Source organism: Geospiza fortis, unplaced genomic scaffold (assembly GCF_000277835.1).
Source record: "Geospiza fortis unplaced genomic scaffold, GeoFor_1.0 scaffold1081, whole genome shotgun sequence".
In the NCBI taxonomy this organism is placed as follows: domain Eukaryota; kingdom Metazoa; phylum Chordata; class Aves; order Passeriformes; family Thraupidae; genus Geospiza; species Geospiza fortis.
Window position 1 is genome coordinate 1089417 of NW_005054503.1, and position 23039 is coordinate 1112455.

Consider the following 23039-nt stretch of genomic DNA (forward strand, 5'->3'; position numbering starts at 1 on the left):
GCCCCCGCCCGCAGCCCCCGGCTGTGCCCTGAGTCCCGAGCACGGCACGGTGCTCACCGCCTTCAGAGTCTCCTGCAGCGCTCCCGGTTCAGCCAGCCCTGGCGGGCAGCTCACCTATTGCTTCTATGTCACACCAGGTAAGTCCCCAGGCCAAGTGTTTGGCTTCTCCTGACAAGAGCAAAGGCACAACCTGCCCTGCTCTGCAGGGACACTGGTCCTGGGTGAACATGGCCTGAGTCCCCTGCTCTCAGAGAGCAGGAGGCGTCTCTGTGCTGTCTGCTGCTCCCTGACCCCTTCTTTCCTGTTTCAGATTCCCTTCTGGATTGTAGCCCAGATCCTGAACTCTTCCCAGTTTATCTTCCACTTGGAGAAGAGGAAAATGATTTTATTTTACATGTGAAAATTATTGTTAGCAACAACTTTGGTGACACAGTTCAAACAAATGCTTCAGTGAAGGTACACAGTAGAATTAATTCGTTTCAAGAACTCTCAAGTGGATAACTAACCCATAATTGACTTTTGGAGTTTCTTCCTGTTTTAGATGTACTACTTCCTTCTGAATGTGCCATAATCACCATTTTTCTACCTAACAGAGATGATTCTCTGTGTGCTCAAGGCCAAAAGATCTTCCACTGCCCCTTTTTCTAGAACAAAAGTCTAAAAGAATTGTTTGGATGTTGATTGAGCAGTGTAAGCCTATTTACTGAGTCTGAATTTACTCTATGTAGGCCCTAAAACCTCTGGTTCTTCCCCAGTGCCACAGTAAGGAGATCCTTATCAGGCCATTAAAAATAAAACATTGAAAATGGGGAACATGAAGTTTTATGTCCCACTCTGTCTAGGCTATCATTAAGATGATCACGGAAGCTGTTCAAAGAAAATTGTAACAGCCTTGGCAATGTTGAGAGCATATCTGATTCCTTCACCAGGTTGGACCTGCAGATATGATAGATGGGAACCTGACCCTGCAGGCTGTGGTATCTGAGAAGGCAAACACCATCCTAAAAGATGGGAACAGCAGCATGAGTCTCTTCCAGCTGTACAAGTCAGTGACATCTGTCCTTAATCAGCAGATCCAAGAGGAAAGTTTTAACATGTCTTTACCGACAGACACACGAAAAGAGGTCAGCAAAATGCTTTCTTAGAGTAAAATGTCATATAATGGCCTCTTCATACTCTTTGACACCTCTTAAGTAATAAAAAGCTCACATATCACCTCTTGAAATCAATGAAGGTTTCAAGTTTCTAGCATCTGTCTCAGTGTTAGGCACAGGTCTCAGCTAGTTTTCACTATTTGTCTACATAAATTATTTGTTTTATCATTCATCAGTAAAACAGTTAATTCTCAATTGTTATTTCATTAATTTAAACTAGTTAATCTAAATGTAATTTTCCCAAGCAATTTAAATATCAAATATCAATAAAATGGCATCTCCAGAGGGATAAATATCCTATCTAATTTCCCCCAAAAGCACTAGATGGCAGGTAATTTTCTTTAGTCCATTTTAGCCACCAGTTGATGTTTCAGTCACAAGCTGATATTTGTACAGTGCTTTGAGTGCCTCAGATGAAGAGATCTAGAGAATGCATCCTTCAATTATGATTCATTATTTGAATAACATCAATCACACATGGCTCTGCTTTCTCTGGAAGTGGCATTTACACAGTAATTCACATACATTAGTACAAATTCTCACAAGTAACTCTCCTTGCTCTTAATGGATGTTAAGTGTATGAATTCTCTGTGCTGGGAGGTAACATAAAACTCATGATTTTATAATTACTAGGGCAAGTGGCATCTTGTCAGTAGAGCTAATATAAGCTCAAATGATCCTTGTTGTCGAGTCTTACTCTGCTGCATAACTTACAGCAAGCCTAGCTGTCAATACACAGCACTACTTTCACAGTCCTAATTAGCATCTTGTTCCTTTGCCTAATTATCCCTTTTCATCCCAAGCTCCGAGGGCTGATGCTGACAACTCTCTCTGTTGTTAACATAACATCAATGCAGACTGCTCTGAAGATGTCAGAGGTATTGAAAGAAATCACTTACAGGAGTGAGGAGCTGTCTGTCTCAGCACAGGTAAGAAGCAATTCATCTTATATTTCCTCACACTAATAGTAGAGACTCTAATTATCCCACTGACCTTGGAAGAGTTTCAATGCCTTATAATTATCTGTTCTTACCCATTTTTTTAACTGTACCAGCATGTGTATTTTGACCAGCAGCATTTTGACTCTGTTTAGAATAAGTAAATTCAAGTCTCAGATATTGTCTCAGCAATCTCTACAATCCAGGCTATGACCATTACATTTATCACACATTTTTGAGACAGAATCCTTAACTTCTAGTCAGGAACATGTCAGGGCGCAGGTTTTCTCCTATAAAGCACTTTTAGAACCCTGAAGAAGAACTGCCCCAAGAGGGTTTTTCTAGAATTGCCCACATTCATTCATCCCTGATCCTGGCACTGCACAAAATGCAGACAGACAATGTCAAGGAACATGTCAGCACCCAGAGAAGGTGGGCACAAATGTGCAGGTTGGTCTCACAATAGTGTTCCTTGAGTCTTGTCTGGCAACAAGGCATCATTAGTAGCTGATGCTATTTATGGTTATGGGGTGAGCATATGGCAGGACAGAAACTGTCACTGGGGGAAGTTTCCCAAATATGCAGGCAATAAAAACAGCTGTCCTGATTTCTGATGTATTATAGAGTTGGAGCCAGACAATGGCTTGGGAGCATTTCAGCCGGATGTGGTTAACTTTGGCAATACAAGAACACAGATCCAGCCCTCACCCTCCAGAAAGGCTGCTCAGCATTCACAGGCTGTGGGGATGGATGTGTCCAAGCCTGCAGTGAATTTGCTTGGCTCCTTCGCTATCCTGGGCTAAAATCTGGCCAATGCTTTCCCAGTCCCAAAGCTGCATCCAGGCACAAAATAAAAATTGCAAAAATCATTCTTTGGCACTTAGCACTTTGGCACTAAGGTAGAAACTTATAACCTAATTTACTACTTTACTGTACATCTAAAAGCTAGCTTTGCCCAGGGTTTGACAGACTAGCTTCTTTCAGATTTATTCATCTTTTTATGGATTACATCTGTAGAAGCAGGCTGCATTTTTCATGCCTGTATTCCATTTTGATGTACCATCTAGTATATCATCTTTATTAACATTTGAAGTATTACTCCAGCACAAATAATTAGTAAAAATGGCATTACCCACTAATATTCCCAAAAGATTACTGATGTTGCAATATTCAGTAAATTACACAAGTGTCAGTTCTATCATTTGTAGTGCCAGCACATATAAACTGTTCCCTGTGTTTCTCCTGCAGGTGGAAGCCAGCAACACTCTGAAACATGTCAGTGCCTCCTTGCTCACTGTAAACACAGAGCACAGCAGAGATGGTCAGGAGTTAAAGGAAGCAGCCAACTATTTGTTTAATGCAGTGAGCAGTGTTCTTAAAGCTTCTGTAGAAATCAGAGCTGGGAATACTTCAGTGCCAGAGGCAAAACAGGTAATTTAGATTTGATCCAGTGTGTACTGTACTGTGTTTGAATATTTGTTTGCTTTGGGAGGTTTTAAAAATCTCTGCTGTCTCTTGTGTTTTTAAATTGCCACCGGGAAAGGTTCATTGTGACACCATGACAGACTTGAATATCAGAGGAAACTTCTCCCCAGTCAGATATGTCAGATTGAATATCTGTTAATGAAGATGATAGAGGCCTCTCAAGACTTGTTACATGGAAAGCTGAGCAGGACAGAGAGCACAGCATCAGCTCTGACCCCTAATTGATGACAAACACATTGCGATTTTTTTCAGATTTTCTTCTATCCACTCCTTTTGCCCCATAATTCAAGGAAGTCACAGGTATTAAATATTCATGATTGCCACCACTATTTCACAGCTTGAAGCAGCTCTGGTTGCTGCTGACACTTTTGCAGAAAGCTCTGATTTTCTGTTCAGAAAGACACAACATATCTATTTTGTCCTGCCCTTTCCCATCTATATGTGAATTGTCAAGCTAACTCTGTGAGTTTCCTGGGCTGAACATACTTTAATTTCATCACTGCAAGGGAATAGGGATGAAATAAATCTGAGAGAAAAGATTATCAACTGGACAAGTTTTCCAACAATAACCCACTAATAATACACAGCTGATATGTAATTAGGTCTTGCTTTTCCAAGTAACAAAACACTAACATGTGCAGCTAAGGGCATTAATACACAAAAGTACATGAATATATTGATTGATGTCATGCTTGCAATTTCAATGTACAGAAGTCATAAATATTACAATCTAGAAGTAAAAATCTGTAAGGCATTTATTTGCCACAAAGAGAATTACAGAAACGGAATTGCAATAGAATAGCTTTCTCTGAGATTAGGGAGCTTATCACCAAGTTTGTCAGCTTGGTAAGACACCAAAATTAAATGGAAGCAATGACAAATAACATGCAGTTTGATAATCCTGAGTACCTTTGTTGTAAATTTCCTCCTCCAATTCTTTTCCAGAGCTCAGTGTCACACCAGCTCCTGAGAACAGTTGAAAATCTCCAGAGTGCCCTTCTGTTTGGGAAGGCACCAGGCGATGAGCCAACAGTGCTCACCTCTCCCTCTGCCACAATGTATATGCACAGGTAAAAGCTGCAGTGTCCCCCACAGAAGCTTCTGAGAGCTACAAATGTTAATTCCATTGTGCTTAAACACAATGTTTGAGACTAACTAAATACTGTAGCATAATGACAATTTCAATAGTGCAACAAGTCTGTTGTTAGTGACTGATAGTAAGAGCAATTTGGACTCCAGGAGCATCACCTTAGAAATTCCCATGCTCTGTGTTCTTTAACCTGCGGAGAATTTGCTACAATTTCCTGAATGAGGCAGTAGTCACTTACTTTTGAAATTACGTAGAAAACTCATGTCATACCAGCTAAGAGTTTCTTTTCTTTTCCAAGTTGCCAATAATGACATGTTATATGGAACTGTAAGCAGCTTGGCAGAAGCAAATAAAATCCTGAGGAGCCTGACAAGCATTTTCCACTCCCTATAATCATCCCTAAATTGTTCCCCAAGAGCCTGGGTTTCATTCACATCAAACTGTGCATTCAAATCAAGAGCATGTTCACACAGAAACCAAGGTTTTCAAATAAGTACACCTTGGTAAAACTTCCTCTCCAGATGTGCCGATTCCATCCCTTTTTTGATGGTTCTATGGTAGCATTACATGGAGTACTGCATCAGGGACAGATTCATGTACAAAGCATTTACTGGCAGACTTAGAAATAGTTTTGCAACTAAATTATATTTTTGAAGAGAGAACGATTTCTCTGTAGATATGAAGTCCATGCTGTTGATGTTTGGGGGTTTTTCTGGTGGATATTTTTCCTGTTATTATTTTTTTTCTCTTTTATTCTGCTTTGTTTATGCCGAACCCTAACTGGACAGATTGCAAACAGAAAACATGGATAGCACATCCATTAACATCTCCAGTTCCAGCTCTGCCAGCTTTACTCTCCCACCTGCTTCCTCTCTCAATATTTCAGGAGTTGATGGTGAAACAGTGGATATAAGGGCAAGTAAACAGCTTTTATCTAACTCTATTTGATATCCAGCTTACATTCCTCATCTAATGGTTTTAGAATTGTTTATCCTTTCACAATGAACACACAAGCACGTGTCATTCCTCCTGTCATGCCAAGCAAATGATTTTAAATTATTGGTCAAAGAAGCCTTCATTTATCTTAATTGAATGAGGTTGGTTCAGCAAGTTAAGGACAACTGAATTGTTAAATTCCCCATCCCATCAGCCCCTTACATACACTTTGATTCACACATTCGTGGCAGGAGCAGGCAGTGGAATGAATCAATACCTCCACATCTGTTTGCTGTTTGTTTACATCTTATGCTCTGAGGAGAATGCAACAGCTCAGAGTCCATATCACATTCAAACTAAGCCACAGCAGCCTTCTTTCATCCCAGCAGGAAACACCTGAGTGTGGGGCACTCAGATCCTGCAGGAGACAAATGTGCTGATGGCAGCACATCCCCCATCTGAATTAGGACATGCTGTTTGTTCTCTCAGAACAATAGAGGGCATGTAATTGTCATATTTTCATAATAAATTTTCTGAAGATCTCTCTGGTTGGTTTGACCCTCTCAGGAGAACCCTAAAATCCCAGCAAACATTTTTTTCTCATTGCACATTTTCTTACTCTGCCAAAAAGATGTCACACTGTATGGAAACAATAGAGATTGTTGTATACATTCCAGAATAAAAATCACTTTCAAGGTTATAGACCCACCTTAGAGATAAGGTAGAGTCTTATTTAAATCTGGATGCAGACTTCTTGTAAGTTTACTTCTATTTGGGTCTGAGCTCATTCTTTCACCATTCAAGAATTCAGGGTGTGAATAAAATGAAATATTGACAATATTGAATATCTGGTAATGACAATGGCTCAGTTGTCTGATTGTTCATGTCTCCTAACAGATGGTGAGCTTTGCCATGAATCCCTTTTTCTCCAGTGACAGCAGTTTTGACATCAGTGGAACAGTGGGAGGTCTAAGTCTAACTGGTCTGGATGGTTTGATCATACCAGTCAGCAACCTCAAAGAGAACATTGAGGTAAATCCACTATTTCCTAACTCTCACCCTCTTGTCCATTTTTTTCTTCTCTCCATTAACAAACTGTCATTTGTGTTATCATTTGTAAGATGAATACAAATGCTAGTAGTGTTCATTACATTAGATAATGAGCTGATGCTGTCTGTAGTTGTGATGGAGGAATTTGTGTGATGAGGTGAAAAAAAACCCCAAATATTTCTGTCTTTTCTTGAAAAGGAGGCATTTTATTCTTCCTTTAAATGAATGTAAGAATGCTACTGGTTGTGGAAATGGATTCCAGATTATAGTCATCCCAAAGCAGAATGTGAAGTCTGATTTCACCAACCAGCTACAGTATTTATTGTACTACTCTTTGGCTTCCTGGCCCATGTATAAACTGACATCTGAATCATTCATATATGCAGCCAATGTCTCAGTCATAATCACAGTTCTCAGTTCAGAAATGCACTAACCCTAACCCTAACCCTAGGCTTTGTGATGAGTCTACACAGATTTCAAATTTATTTTTCAGAGGTTAGTTGACATTAAAAAGAAAATTACTTTGAAAGTGGCATTTTTGCTGGCCATGATTTCCTGATGTTATGAAAAAGATAATCTTAGCTGCATGCTAAGAAGAAAAATGCTTTTCTGTATTTAAACCTATGTCGTTTTGTTTAAAAACAGATCATGTTACCAAGGCTTTCAGCAACTGAGGAAGATAAGATTCTGTTGAATCTGGGCAATTATAGCACTTTTCAAGTCAATGTTACCTCAGAAAACACATCTATAGTGATCCACCTGGAATCTGAACATGACATTCCCCTAATACTTTACTTGGGCTATGGTTATCACCCAAATGAAACCAACTATGATATGAAAAATCATCTGTTCTGTAAGAAAACTTCTGGAGGTAAGAGAAGTGGTTAGTGACTCATGAACTTGCAGAATGAGTCTTGACCATTAGTTCAGGTGTCTAGCTGAAAGAAACCTCATGCTTCAAAGTTCCAATCTCTTGAATAAAGTGTTCATTACCAGGAGGAAAGATTGGGATGATTTGATCAATGAGTTGCTAAGAATTATTTCACACCTGTTTCCTTGGTTCATTTATTACATGCATGCTTCCGAATTAGCCTTTCTATATACACATTGAAACTAAAATATTTATGTTCAAGGTGAGACAAACAGCTGGGTTCTCAGCCCAGAACTCATTTTTGGAGAGGGAACCTACTATTTCATGGTTTTACAAGATATGGGAATGGATTCAACAGTCTACAATGGGCTAACCATAAATGCCACTTGCTTTGCATCCCACTGTGTGTTTTGGGACGAGCACCAGGGAGGCTGGAACAGCTATGGATGTCGTGTAAGTAGAGCAAGACAAAACAATGTGTCTGTTACACACTTCAAAGCCAGCCCTCATAACCACCATCTGTAGTAACTGACACCATGAAATAAGATCATTCTGAGATGTTTTAATAAACTCAAGAAGTTTAGTCATATTGAACTAACCTTTAAATAACATTCCCATTTCTTGGCATGAATTTCTAAATAAGAAGAAATGGAACCATTCTAACAAGGCCATAATATGTTGTAATGCCCATTGCTGGATAGGTGTTAGAATTAACATTCTTTATTGGAACTTGAACAATTTGGTGTGCAGCAGCTCTCTACACTAACTTACCAATCTCAGCACTGTCTTTTCATTTGCTTGGTAAGTCTTCTAATACTGAAGGCAGACGTTTTATCAGACATCTTTTCTGGGTTTCAGGTAGGACCAAAAACAAATCCTAGCAGCACACAGTGCCTCTGCAACCATCTGACCTTCTTTGGGAGCTCCTTCTTTGTCATACCCAATGCCATAGATGTCAGCAAAACCGCACAGCTGTTTGGTACATTTGTGGACAATCCTGTGGTGGTGACAACTGTAGGATGCATATTTCTGATATATGTGCTTGTAGTTATTTGGGCTCGAAGGAAAGACATCCAGGATGATGCCAAAGTAAGTCTCCAGCTAATAAAATCCATGTATTCAGGCCAATTTCCACCATGCCTAGCCTGTTTTAATAAGAAGTCTTTAACCAATCCTACTCCTTTCCCTGTAACTCTCTGTTTACTGGCAAGTAATCACTGTTCACAAGATCACAAATTCCTACTCACAGCTTTCAGGAATCTGTACTTTCAGTTCAGCTAACACACTGCCCATGTTGTGTGGCTCTGCAGGTGAAAATCACAGTCCTGGAAGACAATGACCCCTTTGCTCAGTATCGTTACCTTGTGACAGTTTTCACAGGACACCGCCGTGGTGCAGCCACAACCTCCAAGGTATCAGTGTGGGAGGAATTTATTTGCTTTGAGAACTGGATGAATAATAGAGCACCTGAGGCTATTGAACAGGAGAGCTCAAATGCACTGTCTGAGCCAGAAAGCCCTTAGGTTTGATGAAAGGAGAAATAATCACATTTAGGATGGAGATGTGCAAATCTTCATTTTGCTTTTTTATTTTCCAGGTGACTCTCACCCTCTATGGACTGGATGGAGAGAGTGAGCCCCATCATCTAAATGATCCTGATACACCAGTCTTTGAACGTGGAGGAGTGGATGTTTTCCTGCTCTGTACCTTCTTCCCTCTTGGGGAACTGCAGAGTATTAGATTGTGGCATGATAATTCAGGGGACAGTCCGTCCTGGTAAGTGGAGATGTGGAGATGCTGGGAAGAAAAAATCCACTAAAAGCTTTTTATAATGACAACAGCTTTGCCTTTCTAACACTTGAAAATTTTCCTTTCTGCAGTTCTAAAAAGAAGCATTAGATTCTACTTTTTGCAGCTAAATAGACCAAATCATAGCTTAAAGTGCAGGACCAGGAGTGTTTCCCATATCCCATGTCCAGTACAGAATGGGATATGTCCTGTGCATTACCGTTTAGTCACCCCAAGTAGCTGAAGGCCAGAGTTTGTCCTCCACAGTCTTGTTGAGCCCTGAATTTCACACACTCAGTGGTATGTGACTGTGCCCTGTGTGTTTTTCCAACAGGTATGTGAATCGAGTATTAGTCCATGACCTGGCATGGGATCAGAAATGGTATTTCCTCTGCAACTCTTGGCTAGCCATTGATATTGGAGAATGTGTCCTAGATAAAGTGTTCCCAGTAGCAACAGAACAGGACATGAAGCAGTTCAGGTACCTCCTATTTAATGGATTTTTTTTCTCTTGATAGCAGTTGGTCTGGAACAACAGGCATGAAAAAAACAGACCAAAGCCCTAGAAAAAAATGAAAACAAGGAAGGTCTTTCCACTGTCCTTAAAGGGCTCTAAATAAGGGTGAGAGGGAGGATGGTTACATAAATCATTACCCTAACAGTAGTACCATACTGAAAATGTTTGTGCTAAAGAAGGATAGCCTGACAAACCTACAGAAACCCAAATATCTTCTCTAAAGTGTAATTTTCTTGACAATTTAAATAGGAATTATTTCCTTTGCTGTGTCCAAAAGGAAAGGACATAAGTAGCTATGACCATTCCATGAATATCAAGCCATGATATTTGATCATTTCTCCTAGTTATTACTTCTGCTGATAATGCCTAGAAGCATAAACAGGTTGGGACCCTGAACTAGGGCTTTGTTCTTCCCTCTCCTTTCCACATACCCATTTGATTTCCCTCTTCTCCTTCCCAGCAATCTGTTTTTCATGAAGACCTCCAAGGGTTTCCAGGATGGGCACATCTGGTACTCGGTGTTCAGCCGCTCCCCTCGAAGCTCCTTCACGCGAGCCCAGCGCGTGTCTTGCTGCTTCTCACTGCTCCTCTGCACCATGCTGACCAGCATCATGTTCTGGGGTGTGCCAAAGGATCCTGCTGAGCAGAAAATGGATCTGGGTAACAATCCTCACCATTGCTTGGGCAGGCAAATAGAGAGACAGCAGAATCTGGAAGCAAGAGTTGATTAAATGGGTTTCTCCACAAGAAAGAGACTTGATGGTTTATTTTGCCTGGGGTTATTTTTCCTTCTCTGCTCTGTTTGACCTTGACAGGTAAGATCGAATTCACATGGCAGGAAGTGATGATTGGCTTTGAGAGCTCCCTCCTCATGTTCCCCATCAACCTGCTCATTGTGCAGATCTTCAGGAACGTACGACCCCGGCCAGCCCAGCTGGGCAGAGAGAAGAAGCCGGGAAAGAATGGCCGAGTGTCCCCAAGCCTGCCTCCCACTCCAGGGGCCACCCAGGCTGCCTCTCTCACTCCGGAGGCTGTGACAAAGGCAAGTCCCAGTGAGTCCTGCACTGCCCTCTGCTGCCACACACTACCGGCTTCCCCAGCTCCACAAATTTCCCTGTTCCGATGCCCTTCAGCCTTTCTGAAGAGAAAACCCAATTACCACTGGTGCAAAGTGCCCACCTAAATGCAATCCTCCATTAAGGTCTGCCTTTGTACATCCCAGCCCTTGCATAGCTATTGTGTGTGACCAAATCACTGTGTTCAGGAGTTAGAGCAAACACTAAGCAAGACAGTGAAGATAAAAGGTATCATGGACCACATCTTTCTCAGCTTAGGTCCTCAAGCAGGCACGCTGCCCATTTGAACCACAAAAGCTGCCTTGCTGAACTCACTGAAATCTGCCTGTCACATCCAGCACTGTAGGATGTGCTATTCTTATCCATTCTGGAGATTTTAGCAGTTGGTGCAGCTCCCAGCCAGTGGTACTGTCAGATCACATCAGCTTAAGCCACTGCAGCCAGAGTCACTGCTGTGTTGCTGCTGTCTTTCCTAGGACATAAGAAGAATTGCCAACTCACTCTTTAAAGCCCTGAAGACTCCATCTCTCACCTCAGCACCAGACTTCGAAAAATTAGCTAATATCAACACACTCCTGTCATTGGTTGAGGATGTCATCTGTCAGAACAGAGCTGGGCAAGGGTTTTGTGATGAGAGCAAGAAGGATGGCCCTATAATTGTCACATTGGGTGCTATGGATATCCAAGGTAAATAACACTCTCTGAAATACCTGCTGAAACCCTTGCAATGAAAATGATGATAGCACTGGATGTGATGACCCAAGCTCTTCTTACATTCTGACTCAAAGGCAACTACAGAATCACAGAACAGCTGAGGTTAGAAGGGATCTCTGGATCCCACCAGGCTGCTCAGAGCAGGGTCAGCGGGAGCAGGATTGCCCAAGATCAAATCAGTCAGATGCTGAATGTCCCCAAGGACAAAGACTCGACAAATTCTCAGCTGGAGCAACCCACTCCAGTGCCCAATATCTATGTTTTTTCTTATGTTCAGAAATTTCCCATGTTTTAAGATGTGCCCATTGCCTCTTGCTCTTTCACTGCACCACTGAGCACCTAACTAAGTAAAGACAACTGTGAAATCTCTGTTTCTTACACTGTAGAATAAAATGTTTGCTATGGCTTGGGATCTGGATCACCATCTACAAATGAAAAGACTCACAAATATCAGTTTGACTCACAAATATCTTTGACCTGTCAGGTTTTTTTTCTTCTTGGCCTTGCGCTGTTGTTTCTTTCAGTCTGACTCTCAATTAAACAGGAATATATGAGAAAACAATGTCACTGATTTCATTAAGACTCACATTTAGCTTTTCCAGGGAGTCTTCCAAGCTACTAATTGCACAGGTAAACCATGAACAAATTAAGAGTTAATCTGATCTGACCTGTCTATTAAGATTTTAGGACTGCTGTTTAACTCAATTGCCTTCTGGAAAAAGTTCCAGGCTGTTCCAGCAGAACAGTATTAAGCTCTAGTACTAAAGTTGCTTTTACATGTCCTTTCATATGTTAGTCTTCACTTCATCACATTCATGATCTTTAGCTCCAGAGAAACCACCCTTTGAACAGTGTTTTAATCTATTTATTTTCTCAATAAAGAAATAAATTTAATAAATTTATTCTTTGTCTGCAGAAAAAACAAGAAGTCCAACTCCAGAGAAGAGGATTTGTGACCAGCTGAAATACAGTGGTTACCATCGCTGCTTGTACATGCAACTCCAGCATGTAGAGATGGAGCTGGAATTACTGGGGCCCCATAAATTTCAGATGCCTCAGAGTTACACACAAGCTGTTTGTCAGGTTCAGCATATGAAGAACCTCCTGGAGAACCAAATCTGCTCATCAGCATCCATCAGTGAGGGGTAACCCAGTTCTCATTCTAAGTAAATTCAGGTCATGAATTCAAAATTGGACAGGATGACACAGCCCAAATAATTACTGCTTAACATGTGCTAGATAACTATTATTACATCTGTAAAAATAAGTCTTACTATTACACCACTGCAGGAGCTACAAAGAAATTTCCATGCACTGTGAACTGCACACAAAAGCAATAATGACAGATCATTGCTGTTTGTCATTTTTCCCTCCAAAGTGGAAAGTTACAATAAATGCCATGTGGTAGTAAAGGGCTGGGATAATCACCCAGCTCCAAAGTCACAGAAGTCTTTTAAAAGGTATGGATAAAGAAAAATTAATAAGCAGACAAAAATAGTTCTGTGAAATATGATAATTAAGTTGGAAGTATTGAAAACAATTGCACTAATTACGTCACTTGGCCATTATGGTGATCACAAGAGATGCATTCAGCAGCTTTAATGCACTCATACCTTTGTCAATAATTCTACTGAAGGTTCTGTTATGCATGAACTGAGGAGTAAAGAAACTCATCACATTTATTTTGATTTTAGCTGATATTTGCACACTTCTTCATTATTTTTTGTCACTGTACTTTTTGGTATCCATATATCCTATATAACTGCATTAATTAAAAGAATATTTTGATTTTATATCATAAGATGTTGCCTGTTCCCAGAGAACCTGATGACTGTGATTTTGGTTCCTGTTCCATCACAGACTGAATTTTCTCTTCTTGCTCACTCTCAAGGTGGTCCCATACTCCAAATTTGTCTAGTGATGACAAGAAAAGTTCTTCTCCCAGAGGGCTGCCCTGGTGGTTTGTGTTCATTGCTTGGTTCCTTGTGGCAGCCACCAGCAGTGTGTCTGGGTTCTTCACCATGCTCTACGGACTCCATTATGGCAAGGAGAACTCCATCAAGTGGCTCATCTCCATGGTCATCTCCTTCTTGGAAAGTCTTTTCATCACACAGCCCTTAAAGGTGAGAGCCTCAGAAATACAACCACCAGTCATGATGAACTCACCTGCTGCCATTGCAGGAAGACAATGTAAAATGTTCTAAAGAGCTGCAGGATTTAAGATATGCCCAGCACTGTACACTATTCTCTTGTTTATGGGCTTCAGCTGCATGGGTTCAACAAACCCAAAACAGTTGTTTTCCTGCAGTGCCTGGATCCAAAGGGATCCAGGTCAAAGCCTGAGCTTCTTTATATGAAATGGAATATGGTGAGTCTATAGCTGATTCTTTCCAGGTGCTGGGATTTGCTGCTTTTTTTGCTCTGGTTCTGAAGAAGATGGAACATGAGGATGAAGAAAACACAGCTATTGATGGACCTTTATCTGCACCAGGTAACTGCCTGCAAAGTTAAAATTACTGAAAAAAATGCAGAATTCTCCCTCCAAGCTTTTGGAGTGCTTTATGAATGAATATGTGACTAAGTTCAACAGGCTTGCAACAAAACCTGTAACTATTCCACAACTTAAGTTAAAATAAATAAGTGGACAGTAAAAAATTCACCCTTCATGTACACTGGTAGGTCTTTATCTGACAAGCATAACTAAAACCTCTCACAAAGAAATTTCCCACATCCTTTAAGCCCTATATGGACATTCTCAGGTTACACACTTTTCCACAGCCACAATTATCTGTATTATTCCCCTAAACTGAGCAGTGGCTTCTGCAGTCATAATCATATCTAAATAAAGCCTTCACTAGCAGACAGGAATCCTAGGGCACAGCAAAGTTATCTGATTTACAGCTTCCTCCCTGCTCAGCCTCAGGCTGTGAATACACCACCTGCTGAGATGCTCAGCCTAGAGAGAGACATCTGGACTACACCTGGTCCTAAACCCAACACAGTTTTGTGATCTCCTTCTCTCCCCACTTTTTGCCTTACAATTGCAATAAGAATTGTTTAAATCACATCCTCTGTATTCCTGAGAGAAAGCATTAGATAGAAATGTTTCCTTAGAAAGTCCAAACAAACACAAAGCAGGACATGGATGATCAATTAACTAATTCCAGGGTTCACTGCTCTCTCTCACAGGTGATTCACACCCTCTCTTCGGGGTCCGAAGGGACAGTAGGAGCAACATTTACCGGCCACCTCCTGCTGCTGATGTGGAGAAAATGAAAATCAGCCACATGAAGGAGCAGAAAGCATTTGCCCTCATCAGAGAAATCCTGGGTATTACCCATACGTAGATTATCTTGTTTTATTCAGTAATACTCATCAGTAATTTTACTTCAGTGAAAATATTGTTCTCTAGGGTGACAAAGTTTTGGCATATCTTCAGCTTTCTGCCAGCCATTATGATGTAGAGACAGGCTGTTCCCTGGCAGCTGGAGCTGCAGGGAGGTGGGAATCTTAGCTGGAGCTAAAAGTGTGGCTAAGGCTTCATTTTATCGTAAAAAACCACATCACAAACATGAGATTCAAGAAAAGCAGAAAGGATAAAAGGAGGAGTTGAGCAGTTAAATGAAGCTCAAACCAAAGAGCAGATGGAGGCCATCTTTCTAAAAGCAGATAGTACCTATAGATAATGATCTATGCCCCTGTTTTATTTCCTCTAAAATCCAAGGCAAAAAAAAAATTACCTCAACTTCACTTGGAACAAAGTTAGACTAGTCATTTTATTTGTAGCTACCATGACTACATCTATTCAGCCTTCCCACTTGTTTTCTTGACTGCTACTCATATTGCAAATGTGAAACACTTAAACTGCAGCACACTGAAGCAGCTTGGGTGCCTTCATTAGCACTGGTCACTCAGAGTCTACAAAGCACCTCCTTGGCCTAATGGCTGCTGGCAGCAGTAATCATTCATGCAATCTATTTTGAACAGCATTGTTAAGCCAGAACTCACATGTGTTGTCTCTTTCTGGTTTTTTTCCAGCCTATCTGGGGTTTTTATGGATGCTGTTACTGGTTGCCTATGGGCAGAGAGACCCCAATTCCTACTATTTAAACAAACACATTGAGGACAGCTTTACAGATGGATTCCATGATGTCTACAGTTACCAGGATTTTTTCACGTGGGCAAACACTACTTTACTCAAAAATCTTTATGGATCATATAAAGGTGCAGAGTCACGTTGTTTCTCTTCAGCTTGCCAGATTCTGAAACATTATTTTTAATACTTATCTCTACCTTTCATATTTGAGTGGAGAAAGGGACTGTATGAGGCTAGCAAGGAATCTTATAACATGAATACCAATGGATAACAAAACCCCACAGCTTGACCCTAGGTTAAACATCCCCTGATATTTTCCTTATATTTAATATAACCCAGAAGTTCTGCACTGCAATGCTAAATTTTTCACATTTTATATTACTTACTCCAGATATTCAGATATACCAGAAAGTTTTACACAACTTTCTTTCCATAATTAAAAAAAAGAATGGCAGACAGGTGGCACCATACAGCTTTCCCTCGGAGAGTTGTTTGCATCATGACTTGGGTCAATGTGAAGGCAAATTATGCAATACCAGCATGTTTCTATTGAGCCATATCCAGTAAAATATGACCCGTTTTCCAGTTCACATTTAAGGGTAAATACTGAAATATATTAGAGTTGTTCTTTGGACATGAACACTGCATAAAACTACTCTTCTATGGGACTTGACGTACTTTCCTTCTGTATAAAATATAGATGGGGGTGACACAGAACTCTGTTATTGTGAATATTATTCACAATACTCAGTTCAAATTCAATCAGTTCAATATCACTCAGTTCAAATCAATATAAGGGTTTCATTTTCATGACTATTTTGCTTACAGTGTTTCCGAGAAAAGAATATATGGCAAAATATTAATGCATCAGTGAATCATAAGTGAAATGAAGAAATATTATTAATTTTGTCATATTGCCAGTGCTGCTCTTTTCCATCTCCTGTTTAGGATTCATTACAGATGGCAATTCCAAGCTGGTGGGTAGTGCTCGAATTCGCCAAGTAAGAGTGAAAGGAGACACCTGCTCTATTTCTCCCAGACTCCAGCACGTAGTTGAGGAATGCCACGCTCCATACTCCCTACAAACAGAAGATACATCAGTTTATGGGGAGCACTGGAATACCTCAGCCCCTGATAACTCCTCTGACTTGAGCTCAGCATGGCAGTATCAGAGTCAGTCCAAACTGAGAGGATACCCCAGCTGGGGTAAATTTGCTGTCTACAGTGGAGGGGGATATGTGATTCACCTGGGAACTGACCCTAAAAATGCCTCCAGGTACCACTTATGTTCTTGTAGATTATCAGTGCATCCTCCATGTGATAATGTCTCATTCCTGTACAAATTACATCACTGGCTACACATTCTTTTGGCAGAATTCTCCAGTACCTTTTCAACAATGTTTGGCTTGACACCTTCACAAGAGCAGTGTTTGTTGAATTTACAGTCTACAACGCCAACGTGAACCTGTTCTGCATTATAAGCCTGATGTTTGAAAGCAATGCTTTAGGTGAGAGCCTTTCCTAAGTTACTCATTTCTGAAGACAGCAAGAAATGCACCTACAGAAGGCAGACTTACACATTATCAGTGTTTTCTTAGTTCTTTCTTCAGGAAACACAACTGTATTAATAAATCTAATAATGAGAGAATCAATGCAAATTTTCTAACCTTTTAGGAAAAATGCAGCATCACAGTAATACAGACCATAATGGAATATTTTATGTTTGCTTATGCTGTGGTAATCTGCTGATGAAGAAAACATGACACTGAAACTTGATCTTGAGAATTTACACAAAAGGAACAAGAAAAATTCTGTTTCCTAATCACTTCAGCTAATCATTACAATATTATGAGAAAAAATGCAAATAACAGTCTGTCTTTTTTGATCCTGATGACTTCTAATATATAGCTATGTGATCATGTAATACATTATCTGGATACAACAAAGAGAATAGTGAAAGCAGATTCTGGTTTAGATGCTATAGGAAAACATTTAGTCTGAGAGCAGCCTCCTCAGGGTGTGTCCAAGTATTGGAAAATGCCCAAACTGAGCTCATTTTGGGTTTAGAATGAGATTCAGTTTTTTTTAAAAGTTCTAAGTCCTCCTGTTATATTTCTGCATTTGCAATCCAATCCAAACTCAGTCCTGGGATTACTATTGTGCTATCACAAAAGATAGCACTACCACTCTAAAAGCCTTGACTCTCTGAAATTCCTGTTTGAGGAAAATTTCAAACCTTTATAGGGTTACTCACATAGTGAAGTCTAAATCTTAGTTTGATGGTTGAATTCAGCCTCACACTGACATAAAAGCAAGTACAGAAGTCTCACTGGTGAGTTGTTTGAATTGAGGCAGAAGGAGCCCTGAGGTGACCCCTGTTTGTTTTTTAGGGGCTTTCTTCACAAGTGCAGAGCTGCAAAGTGTCCGGCTGTACCCCTACACCGACAGCCTCCACATCTTCGTGGTTGCAGCAGAAATCATTTATTTCCTCTTCATTGTGTACTACATGATAGTACAGGTGAGCCCCACTGGAGAGTCTGCCTGAGAGCATGACCTTGTGCCTGCTGTTGATTTCACTTACAAAAGCTTTAGGACTGTACTTGATTTCAGTAGCACTGATGCTGCTACACCAATGAAAGATTGAATCAGGTACAGTGTCAGTATTAAATAATAGGAAGGCAACACTTTATTTGGCTTGGATGCTGTTTTTGAGACAGATAATGAGAAACTAGTGCAAGATGTAGTTTTATTAATGTAGAGCAGTCTGCTCTATTGTGGAGGGCATTGCCCTAATCTTCAGAGGTGCATTGTGTGATATGGAGTCATGAGACTGAAACAGTAAAACTTCTCCCAGGGAAAGCTGCTGAAGAGTCTGAGATGGAGATACTTCCATAGCAAGTGGAATCTCCTGGAGATGGCCATTATATTGATTAGCTGGAGTGCTCTGTCAGTGTTTGTGAAACGGACAGTCCTTGGGACCAGGGACATCAGCTACTACCAGGAACACAAGGAGGAGTAAGTACTAATGCTATTTACTGCATCCTTTGTTGTTGCTACTTATGCAGAAATAAATCTGTTTTTCCTCTTCCCAGACAGCACCTTTTCTGTGCTATCCTTGATGGCTATGTATTCATGAAGGCTGTAAGTGTGTCAGGGCTTATATTTGTGTCAGCAATAGGATTTTCTTCTGATACTGCTCTAATAAAATCCAGCAGACTTGAGCACCAAGTTCCCTTCCTGTCTGCATTACCCTCTTGTGAACCAACAAGCCTTTCTGCTACAGGACATCCACCCAGAAAGCACATAATCTGCCTCGTTCTTTGTTGTAAAAAGCCATTGGTTAGAGGATAGTAATGGAATATTTAGTACAGAATGGAAAATTATAACAACTTCTAAAAAATGGTCACTTGGGAAAGAGATGACAGAATCACAGAATAATGAACAGAATTTGGGCTACAGCCTCGATCTCCTCTCCTTTAAAAATCTTAGCCATGCACAACTGAGCTTTTGTGTGCACACAGTAGGAAGTGCAAGTGGGAACACTCAAACAGGAACTCATTAGGTCTCTACTGAAATCCCAGCTCAGGGTGACTGGCTTTTCCAGCATACCCATTTATGTACTTCAAAGGATTCTGTGTGCATGGTAAATTATGTATTTTCTTTTTTTTCCTAACAGCTCCGTAAGCTTCAGTGAAACAGCAAGAGCTGATGCAGTTCTTGGCTACCTGATTGCATTCCTGGTGCTTCTCTCCACAGTGAAACTGTGGCATCTGCTGAGGCTCAACCCTAAACTGAACATGATCACTTCAACACTAAGGAGGGCATGGGGTGATATCTCTGGGTTCATCACTGTTATTGCAATCATGTTCCTTGCCTATTCCATTGCTGTGAGTACCACGGTGCTTTCTCTTGTCTGCAGTCTGCTCCCAGGTACTGTTGGGTTGAATCAACTATTTTTGAATGCCAAAAGCAACATAGCTTTGCCATGTTAAATGGAATAAAGCTGCCTGTCTATATCTTAGTTCAGCAGCTTGGAGTCAAAGTCTTCCATTTGAGTGAAAAAGAAGTTAAAACATCCATTCTGTTCCTTGCCAACTGAAATTTAGTGAAAAATCAAATACTGAGCTGAAAAATAAGGACTCTTTATGTGTAATAGATGTGACAAAGAACAAAGTACAGGAAAAACAATTTTCTGGATAAAGTTTAAGTTGTGGAACATTCAGAAAGTTACGTTTTCTGTTTGGCTAGTTTATAAGTGGGAAATAATTATCATTTTTACATATCTAGTGGCAGACTGAGCAGATATGAGACATTCTCATATCTGTGATAAAAGATCTTCAAGCTAAACACATTTTGCAGGAAGGACTCTGATCATGACACAAGACATGACTTCTGTCCTCTGCAGGCAAACCTGATATTTGGCTGGAAGCTCTACTCTTACAAAACCCTCCTTGATTCAGCAGAGACCATGGTCAGTCTTCAGCTGGGAATCTTCAACTATGAGGAGGTACCACATCTAATTTGGAGAAGTTTGCAGCCATACAATTGGCATCTCAGCTACCAAATATGCATTGACCCAGCAAATAGAAGGACTGTCAATTAGTGCTAAACATTAATCTAATTTTGCAAGCTCCACAGCTCCCTAAGGCAGTCACCCTTTCTGAGCAAGACAAGGACATTCAGTGAAACCTTTTTCATTTTCTATTTTGACCACGAGGAGGCTCATAATGAACCTTTCATTAAGAAACCTTCTCAAATTTCTACTAGAGCTGTTACGAATTGATTACAAAATGTTTTGAGCATTTTCCTTAGAAAGCTACAGATAGAAATGTGAGGAAAGCCCTGTGTTTGTTCTGCACACACACTCTATGTTCCCAAGAAAGGCAAGGCCTTCCACAAGGGAACTCTATGTTAATTTTTGTTGTTGTTGTTGTTATTCTTTATATACCACTTTTTCAGTAAGATCTTTCAAATATTTCAATATCCTTTGAACATTTCCTTGTGGATTAATTCTTGGACATCTCTGACTATGAAGTCCTCCTTGGTGGATGTTTTTAGACCATGGATCCAATAGGGTATGGGTGGCTTTGAAGATCAGTCATTTGGCACATTTGGCACATTTTCACCTCTACATCCCACTCATGTTAATCATGAAAATATATTCCTATGTTGTAGCTTATATAAAAATTAGTGTTTTGATTTTTCACAACCCTTGGTTTATAAGTGTCTCTGACAGTCTGACTGCTTCTTTGTAAAGCAGACAGTAAAATAAATGACATGCATACATGGATTTCACCTATTTTGAAAGCTGAGGCATTAGGAAGCTTCAGCTGTTCTGTGGATAAACAGATCTCCAGGTTTGTCAATTTTCACGTGAAACTGTCACACCATTACAATTAAATGCAAATACTTAAAAACCCCCAAAGACTGCCCATATCCACACACATATATATAAAATATTCTATTGTCTTTGTACTATATCATATCAACAAAGGACAATACTAGAGTAGAAAACTTATATATGTGTACAATACATATGTCATAACTGATTAGACACAGGATTTTCAAGACTTCTTATTAGGTCTTAACTGCTTGTATGTATGTATGTAGATAGGTATGTATGCTTTTTTGTTTGGTTTTTTAATGTCTTACCTTATGCATTATATGCAGGTCTTGGACTACAATCCAATTTTAGGCTCCTTCTTAATTGGATCCTGCATAGTTTTTATGACATTTGTGGTACTGAATCTGTTCATTTCGGTGATTCTGGTTGCTTTTAGTGAGGAGCAGAAGCATTACCAGGTTTGTTCATCTAAGCTCTCTTGCTTTTAACATTTTTTGTTCAGTGCTTACTCAGGTATTCAATCATGGATGAAAGCCATGTAAATTCAGTCCAGCTCTTAAGAAAGCAACATTTGCTCAGAAAGCACACTTCAGAATTTCCAGATTTACATTGTCCTTTCCTGTTCAGATGAGTTACTGTTCAGATCTGATTTGTAACCTTCTGTTCACATACTACATCCATCAAAAAACTCTTAGGTTTGTGCTGGACTGTACTGAAATCAGTGCCAAAACTGCCACTGAAGTTCATGAGGCTTTACAGCTCCTTTTAAAACTCTCACTGTGAATGCCTGACCCATTCAAGCTATTGATAGTGTGGTGTGAAATCCATCTTAACACTCCAGTGCTACCCAGAATTCCTCTATGTTTTAAATAAAGTCAAGGGAGATGAAAACAAAGGATATGGTTGATAGAATAGAATATATATTTAGTTTATCTCATTTACTTCATCTCAAAATGGTGGGTGTCTCGTTGTGTATGCCACATATATGGCTGTATGGGAGCTGGCAAGTGCACTCCAGGCTCCTGTAGAGAGATTTCCATGGGACTTGACAGCCAAAATTTCTGTAGTGTCCATACTCATCTGGGGCTTCTGTCTGGATAAAAATATTGGCATAATGTTTTGCTTGGCAGTCACTCAGGCTCTGCTGAAAGTTGACTTATTTCACCTCAAGTAGAGATTTTGTCTTGCAACTTGCCCTGGCTTCAGCAGAGACTGAATCCACTTTGGGTGTGCACCTCTGAGTAACTTATTTGTTATTATTTCAGGCTTCAGAAGAAGAGGAGATTGTTGACCTAATGCTAATGAAACTCTTCAGTTTCTTTGGGATAAAATGCAAAAAGGAAGAGAAGCCAGTCACTGGTGAACAACTGGAGCAACCTGTCAGCAAGTGAAGGAAGACCACCTTGAAAAGTCACTTTCCTTGTGGGCAAATTATTTACTTGTTTGCTATCAGCTGCAGTGGTTAGAGTTAGGTTAGGCTGTAGGCTTAGGTTATTACAGCTTCTGATTAAAATGCGTTTACCCAAGGGAATGGCTGGAGCTGTGAGGGGAGGTTTGTGCTGGATATTAGGAGAAGGTTCTTTCACCCAGAGGGTGTTCGGGCCCTGAACAGGCTCCCCAGGAAATGGGCACGGAGAGCTCATGAAGCATTTGGATAACGCTCTCAGCCCCATGTAGGATTGTTGGGGTGTCTTTGCAGGGCCAGGAGTTGGACTTCGATCCTTGTGGGTCCCTTCCAATTCAGCCTGTTCCGCGATTTTGGGAAAAGGACGCGGTGCTTACCCCTAAAGTGCTGCCAGCATGTTATTCTGGAGTAATAGCTAAGAAATAGCGGTAACCCTAAGGCGAAACGTCCCACGTGCACTTGCTGTAGACTTGGCGCCTGTATTTATTTAATAAATACCGAGCGGCTGTTGCACTGTCTAGCTAAATCCTCTCCGTCTCCGCCGCGGCGGCGCACGGAAGATGGCGGCTCCCCTC

General features: G+C 40.5%; 2 protein-coding genes across 2 annotated transcripts in view; one reads left to right on the top strand and one right to left on the bottom strand.

Moving 5' to 3' along the window:
* The window catches only part of PKD1L2 (polycystin 1 like 2), a 35916-nt gene extending 12951 nt beyond the window's left edge, over positions 1-22965 (top strand). The window contains 30 exon segments of the mRNA XM_031063404.1: positions 15-137; positions 311-456; positions 930-1124; positions 1958-2083; positions 3341-3454; positions 4523-4647; positions 5456-5582; positions 6501-6635; positions 7299-7524; positions 7787-7977; positions 8383-8613; positions 8835-8936; positions 9122-9300; positions 9647-9793; positions 10290-10489; positions 10645-10871; positions 11382-11592; positions 12536-12795; positions 13548-13742; positions 14014-14125; positions 14809-14949; positions 15658-15843; positions 16664-16991; positions 17090-17223; positions 18106-18233; positions 18570-18730; positions 19392-19602; positions 20121-20222; positions 21386-21517; positions 22325-22965. Coding sequence (XP_030919264.1) covers positions 15-137; positions 311-456; positions 930-1124; positions 1958-2083; positions 3341-3454; positions 4523-4647; positions 5456-5582; positions 6501-6635; positions 7299-7524; positions 7787-7977; positions 8383-8613; positions 8835-8936; positions 9122-9300; positions 9647-9793; positions 10290-10489; positions 10645-10871; positions 11382-11592; positions 12536-12795; positions 13548-13742; positions 14014-14125; positions 14809-14949; positions 15658-15843; positions 16664-16991; positions 17090-17223; positions 18106-18233; positions 18570-18730; positions 19392-19602; positions 20121-20222; positions 21386-21517; positions 22325-22450 — 5021 coding nt within the window. The 3' untranslated portion in view covers positions 22451-22965.
* Positions 1-23039, bottom strand: part of BCO1 (beta-carotene oxygenase 1) — a 58594-nt gene that overhangs the window by 34901 nt on the left and 654 nt on the right. The gene's annotated exons all lie outside the window — the stretch shown is intronic.